At 36.1% G+C, this 7144-nt stretch overlaps 1 protein-coding gene across 1 annotated transcript in view; it reads left to right on the top strand.

The window, feature by feature from the left end:
* Positions 1–6297, top strand: part of GTF2E1 (general transcription factor IIE subunit 1) — a 36127-nt gene extending 29830 nt beyond the window's left edge. Inside the window, exons 4-5 of the mRNA XM_003795086.2 lie at positions 373–614; positions 4724–6297. Of these exons, the coding sequence (XP_003795134.1) occupies positions 373–614; positions 4724–5151 (670 nt within the window). The 3' untranslated portion in view covers positions 5152–6297. The remainder of the gene's footprint in view (positions 1–372; positions 615–4723) is intronic.
* Positions 6298–7144: the final 847 nt, after the last annotated feature.

Raw genomic sequence — 7144 nt, 5'->3', positions numbered from 1 at the left:
AAATACTTATGAATGGTATTACTGGAAGAGATTTTTCCCAGATCCTAGTGTTCTTAAGTGGATTAAGTCACCCTATCATTCTTCTCTTGTGAGTAGTTATTGAAACACCTTCCTCTGTAAAACCTCAGTCGTTTATGTACACCAGAGGATCCAGTGCTTGAAGAACTTAACTAGAAATATGTAGTCTGATGTGTTGTTGTAACCCATGCAACTTTCACCCTGAGGTATAGAAGTGGTTTCTCAGAATTATTAAAGCACATGTGTATGATTGCTACATAGCATTTATTTATAATACCTCAGTAATGACCCAGCCATCCTTTTCAAAACACCAAGACTTTAACTTTTCTTTTTCCTATCCTCTTTTTTATATAGCAAGGACCGCACAGCATATACTGCTGGAGCTGCTGGCCTGGCAGGTGGGCACCACCGGGAAGCATGGACCACCAAAGGTCCCTCTTATGAGGACTTATACACTCAGAATGTTGTCATTAACATGGATGACCAAGAAGATCTTCATCGAGCCTCACTAGAGGGGAAATCTGCCAAAGAGAGGCCCATTTGGTTGAGAGAGAGCACTGTCCAAGGGGCATATAGTTCTGAAGAGATGAAAGAAGGTAAGAGTAGAAGTAATCAGTAATCACATGTCTCTTGGGTTCAATGTAACTTGGTTTAATGGTAAACTGGGCAATTCTTAGTTTTATGGGTAATCCACTATACCTGTTGTATAAAATAAGTAATTGCATTATATCAGGAAGTAAGTGCAAAACCCAACCAGTGTACTCATACTATCCTTCAACTTAGTGGAAATAACAAATAGCTTTATAAATCTGTTTTTACATTTGAAACATTGCCATCCATCATCTTAATTTCTTAGGAAAGTGCTATTGTGTTCAAGGTAGCCATGTTTACCTCTCCTGCAATCTCTCATTGTCCTAATTTATATGTGTTTTTCTGACTTGGGAGTTAAAACTATGTACTGCTCCAAACTTTTTTAATGTTGTCTGTCACGAACATTAGCAAGGAGTTTGTGCTGCTCAAAATACATTCGTAGATAACCACATGTGTAAAGGATTAAACATTTCTCATAGTCCAAAAAGATTTAAGTTTTACTCCAAATTACTGGGTTCAAGACTTTGGGTTGTGTGATTTAGGAGTATGTAGAAAATGGGAGGCTAAGACTGGACACAGATTACTCAAACTGGGAAGTAGAGATGAATGGGAGTCTGCACCTCTTGTTAGATACTATCAGTATGTGAATTTACTACTGCTATTCCCTGGTTATGTATCATGGCTAACACGTCACCGGAATCTCTTGTTTTTTGACCTTTCCCCTGACTTATTTTCCTTCATAATGAGCATTTAGCACACTGTGTTGTTTGAAAGTAGTATGGAGGTGGGTAGTGATGGTCAAAGCGGACCTCTAGTGATTCTCTTAGATATTTAAATTTCAATAAGAAAAAAGTTTTCTTTGGCAATGGTACTTTAGTCTGTTTCCTCTCTGATCAGCGTACTATGTTTAGTTATTTTTTATTTAAATTGCTTTAGATTATACAGGGTGAACATCAAGTTCATGTTCAGTTTACTATGTTAAACTATTTTAAATTGCACATGCCCTTTAGGTCCACCCTGTATAGCAGTTAGGCTGTACAGCTATTTAATAGATTTGTTTTCTCCAACTTGATTTTTTTGCCTGCTTTTGAGGCAACCAAACATTTTTTTCTTTGAACTTAGAAACAAAATTGAATAAATCTTATTAACCAGCATTATATAAAATCAAGCTTAGAAATTTAACGTTCTGTGTTTGTAAGAATGATAGAATGTGAATCATATGGGCCTTAAATAAGTCATCCTGTCTAGTCAGTTAAGTTTTGTGAGTATTTCTTTTTACATAAAATGGGATAGTATGTTGTTTTCAGTTCATCTTTGAAAGTATTATGGTAGTAGAATAGCCTCTAGTGAGTGAAATTATGAAGTGAATCTTGTGCTATGCTTAATTTCCTCAAACTTCATCATGTTGTTATCTTTCAGAAATTTTTTGTGTGTGTGTGAAACAGTCTCAGTCTGACACCCAAAGTAAAGTGCGATGATGTCATCATAGCTCACAGAAACTTCAGTCTCTTGGGCACAAATGATTGATCTTCTTGCCTTAGACTCCCTAATAGCTGGGACTTCAGGCACCTGCCACAACACCCGACTAATTTTTCTATTTTTAGTAGAGTCAGGGTCTCACTGTTGCTCAGGCTGGTCTAAAATTCCAAGCAATACACTCTTCTTGGAGTCCCAGAGTACTAGGATTATAGGCATGAGCCACCACGCCTAGCCAATATATCTTTCAGAATTTTATAGATTTCAATCATATCTTATAATTACGCTGAAAGTTCTAATTTTTTTTGAATCTGCTTTTCTTATAAATAATCCTCTTTCCCACCTCTACCTACAGTTTTTGTTGATTTTGGTTATCTTTCTCTGGACCATTTCCAATTATAATGTACTTTTAGACCAATAACCGAACAATATGTGTTGTTCGTGCATAGATTCATCACTAATTATTTGAGTTTTGTTTCCTGTATCTTCTGGTTTTTACCTGACATTTTGTCACTTTGGTTGTGAATCATGTCAAGACCAATAATTTCAGAAACATATGCAGGTACTTCTTAGACTCCTCTTCTACCTTGAATCCAATAGGTTGAATCAATGTCTTTCAGCGTATTTTAGATTATTTTTCTGTAGGCAGATTTTCTTGCACTTGCCAGTATAAAACTAGATCTACTACCTTGCTGCTCATTTATACAACCTTCAGTTCTTAGTTTTTTGCTGCAGCTTGGCCTTTAAGCACTCTGAATTGCTTAGCACAGTGGTTCTCAACAGCCCTAATGCCATGGCCTTTTAATACAGTTCCCATGGGTCATGACCCACAGGTTGAGAACCGCTGGTAGCATAATCAGGGAACTTGATAGCTTCACAACATATGTTGTCTTTGTCATTTATAATGCTGTTAAATAAGACTTTTCATAGAACTAAGTTTTCACTTACCATCCAGAGAGTTGTTCATTTATCCTTGTTTTTTGTTTTCCACCTTCATCTATAACAGAATAATTCCTTATTTCTGTTAGAAATATGTTAAATGTGACTTAGTTTAGGACCCGATTTGCTTTCTCCTGTTTTTATATTTACTTTAAATATTACTCAAAACCCTATATTGGTAGTATTAAACTATTTAGAGTATTCTTTTAGAAGCAATTACTGCCGTAGAGACTTGTGTTCATTCCTTGCCTTTTTTGTTATTGTTGAAATTTTGCATTGGCAATAAGAGCTCTAGGGAGGAAGTTCAGCCTTTGGCAATGTTTTGAAGTATTTCAGTTTGATTTTAACTCTTGTTTTGATATCCATGTTACCAAAAGCCTCTTTTCTCTGACCTAAACTTTTAATTTGTTAATTCTAGTTTCCCTTTCTCTTATCTGCCAGTATCTTTTCTTAGGAGTTCTGTACTTTCCAAAATGTGCAGCAATTATAGCTAATCCATTCTAATGTGTTGATGAGAAAATGCTTTCACTTCATCCACAGTCAGAAATGAGCATTTTTTTGAGCCTTCTCTTGATGAGGTTAATGATAAATAACACTATTCCAGTCACTACGTAGACATGCCCTGAATCCTCACAGTAATTCAGTGGCATAAATACTGTTATGTTTTTTTCCCTTTCTATACTTGAGAAAAGTAAAGCAGAGAGAGAAGTAACTTGGCCAAAGTCACATAGCTACTAAGTGTTAGGGTTTAAAGTGAGGAATTAGGTCACAAGCAACATTTTTAATCCTTTTATGTATTTTAAATGGTGATGTGTTTGGTAGTATAACAGAATACTGAAGACAGCTGTTTTTCTGAAATATTTTCTCTGCACTGTATCACAGAGGATGTGTACACAAAATGATAGGTGTGTGGTGAAGTGAGAGAAGTTTCATTCCTAAATTTACATCTCTTCGTTATAAAGAGTTCAAAGTATGCTTAGTTTGCTTTAGGGACATAATTTATTTATTGAGTTAAAAATTAAGTGCTGCGGGGAAAATATAAAGCCATTGGGAATGAGGGATGGGGTGAATTCAGAGAAGGTGACAGTTGAGTAAAGACATGTAGGAGCTGTGTGGGTATGTACAGGGAAAATATTCCAGGCAGAGGGAACAGGCCATGTAAAGGGCATGAGGTAGGAGTCCACAGAGACCACTGTGGCTGGAGCAGAATAAGCAAGAAGAGGTCAGGAAGGGTTCCAGTTATGGGTAGGACCTTATAAGCCATAGGAAGGCCTTTGGCTTTTACTCTGAGCAAGATGAGGATCCATCTTTTGATTTGCTAATATGCCAGCTACCATACTTAGTCCTTTATAGGCATTATTTCATGTGTTCTTATCCAACGCCTTAGAACATAGATGCTTTTATCATCCCATTTTATAGAAAAAGATATTGAAGGTTAGAGATAACTTGCTCATGGTGCTCTAGCTTGCATGAACCAGGATTCAAATTCATGCTATATTAACTCCTAAGATCCACGTATTTGGTCTTTATGCTACTTAAGCTCCAGTTATAAGAAACATTTAAATATCTTATGTACAGCAGCTCAAGAAATGGAACTAGTGAAGTCTGTGTTATTTCATTATATTATTTAAATACTATTGGTTATAAAGGAATACCATTTATATTTAAGGATATTGACTTTCTGAGTTTTACTCCCCAGGTGGCATGGATATGGACGCATTTCAGGAGCGTGAGGAAGGCCGTGCAGGGCCTGATGATAATGAGGAGGTCATGCGAGCACTGCTTATTCACGAGAAGAAGACTCTCTCCGCTGTGACTGGTTCAGTGGGGGCGTCTGCTCCTGTGACCACCGCCAATGGCAGTGACTCAGAGAGTGAGACCAGTGAGTCAGATGATGATTCTCCACCCCGTCCTGCAGCTGCGGCTGTACATCGTCGAGAAGAGGATGAGGAGGAGGATGATGAGTTTGAAGAAGTAGCAGATGACCCTGTTGTCATGGTGGCTGGCCGTCCATTCTCCTACAGTGAAGTGAGTCAACGGCCAGAGCTGGTAGCCCAGATGACACCAGAAGAAAAGGAAGCATATATAGCCATGGGACAACGCATGTTTGAGGACCTCTTTGAGTGAGCTGTCTCTACCTTTCCTCCTTTCTCTAATGCTCACCTTTGAAAGAAAATGTTTTAGTGGCTTTCTGCTCCTGTTGATGTGAAGCAACTGTTAATTTTGTGCAAAGAATAATGGAGAAAAAGTTTGATTTTTATGTCAGATAGTTTTCAGCAAGGTAGGTTGGCTATAAGCATTCCCTTCCCTACTATTACTACAGTATTAATATTTTGCTGTATTTCTTTATCTAATTTTTTCCTTTGCTTTTGAAGACACATTTTTCTCTCTTCTGAAATGAGTGAGGGAAATCCATTAGTAAATTCTTCCTGTCTACCTACAAAATAGGTTATCTACCTACTCTGATAGGTTACAATAATTCACTGGTCACATCCTTTTTTATCTGTTCTGACTAAGCATTCCAAACAATTCCTTATATTGCTGCCAACCAAAGCAACTTTTCAACAGAAAAATTATTGATAAGGGGGAAAAATTCTAAAACTTCCCCCAAATTTTAGTATTTGCTTAAAATTGAGGTTGGGGTCAATATGTAAGGGGAGGTTGGAGTATATGTGAAAGAAGGATGGATATGCCTGAGTCTCTTGATTAATATTTGAACCAGAAGTTGTGTCTTTAAAACTGAATGAAGTGGTAGATTCTCTTGTTTTGCTTAATCCTTTTTGGTTTGAACTTAGGGTAATAGAAAACAGAAGGTACGCTTGGTAAATCTTATGAAAAAAAGAAAAAACATATACATGGAATAAGTCCATATAAGGGATTGAGAGCAGAGAGCATTGGAAACAGTGCCTTAGAACTAACTGAATTTGATCTGATTTGGATATTTTTGTGTGTAGAGCTGAGACTGATCCCATTTCCAACCCCCTTCTTCTATAGACCCTTTGTCAGTGCTATAAATTGTTTGAGGCCATTCCAGCAAAAACCAACATAGAATAATTGATTGCTATCTCTTGCCCTCCCCAACATTGTGGAAGGCTTTCTCTGTTTCACTTTTTATTCCTGTCAGACATGGTATTTTTGAGTGCATCCTGTATTTTTGAGTGCATCCTGTATATTTTTGAGTATTGTGACCTCAAGGAACAGTTTATTTTGGATTCTGATATGTAGCGTGGTATTATGCCCTAAGGCAGAACTTCAGAAATAAAGAACTTTCATACAAGGGTCTATTACAATTGTGATTTTTGTAATATTTTTTCTTACATTGTAATTTTATTTATCATTTCATATTATACATGTGAAGTTAAGATAGCATTTTAGAGTATCTGAGCCTTGTATGAAGTGATGTTTCATTTACCTGGGTTGTATTAATGACTGAATATTGACAATAAATCTATTTTATACTGACTGATATTTGTTACTTCCTATCTCTGTGTAACATCTTGGAACATATTATAATCAAAATGACTACTCTTCCCATTAAAAAAAAATTAAAGACTTTTTTATCTTATTAGTCATATTATTTCTAATAATAGATGCATCATGTGTGATCTAAATTTTTTCTGGCAATAAGTTGCCTTAAGAATGACCTTGATGTATTTACTACACATTGGTTATTAGAAGGTTAAGAAGTGATGCTATTCAACTTTAAAACATTATCTTTTAAGCTTTCATAGTTCTAGAAAAAAGTTAATTTAAATAGGTATTAATTTTAAAATGTACTTAATGTTTTTAAAACCGTATGTTCTTATCTGTGTATGTGGAATTTGTGTTATGTAAAAATGTTACAACTGAATACAGAAATATGAATAAGAGTATTCATTTCAGAAGTATTTGAAATAGAATAGAAAGATACACTAACTAAATGTGCATTAATCAGTGATTAAATTACTTTCTCTTGAAACTACAGAGCTATTACAGAGAATATAGTAAGGCCAGGCATGGTGGAGTGGCTCATACCTGTAATCCTTGTGCTCTGAGAAGCCGAGGTGGATGGATTGCTTGAGCTTAGGAGTTTGAAACCAGCCTAAGCAAGAATGAGATACTGTCTCTGCTAAAAATAGAA

The sequence above is a fragment of the Otolemur garnettii genome, unplaced genomic scaffold (assembly GCF_000181295.1).
Source record: "Otolemur garnettii isolate 467f Iridium unplaced genomic scaffold, OtoGar3 scaffold00089, whole genome shotgun sequence".
Taxonomy (NCBI): Eukaryota; Metazoa; Chordata; class Mammalia; order Primates; family Galagidae; genus Otolemur; species Otolemur garnettii.
This window is presented reverse-complemented; position numbering and strand designations above follow the sequence as displayed.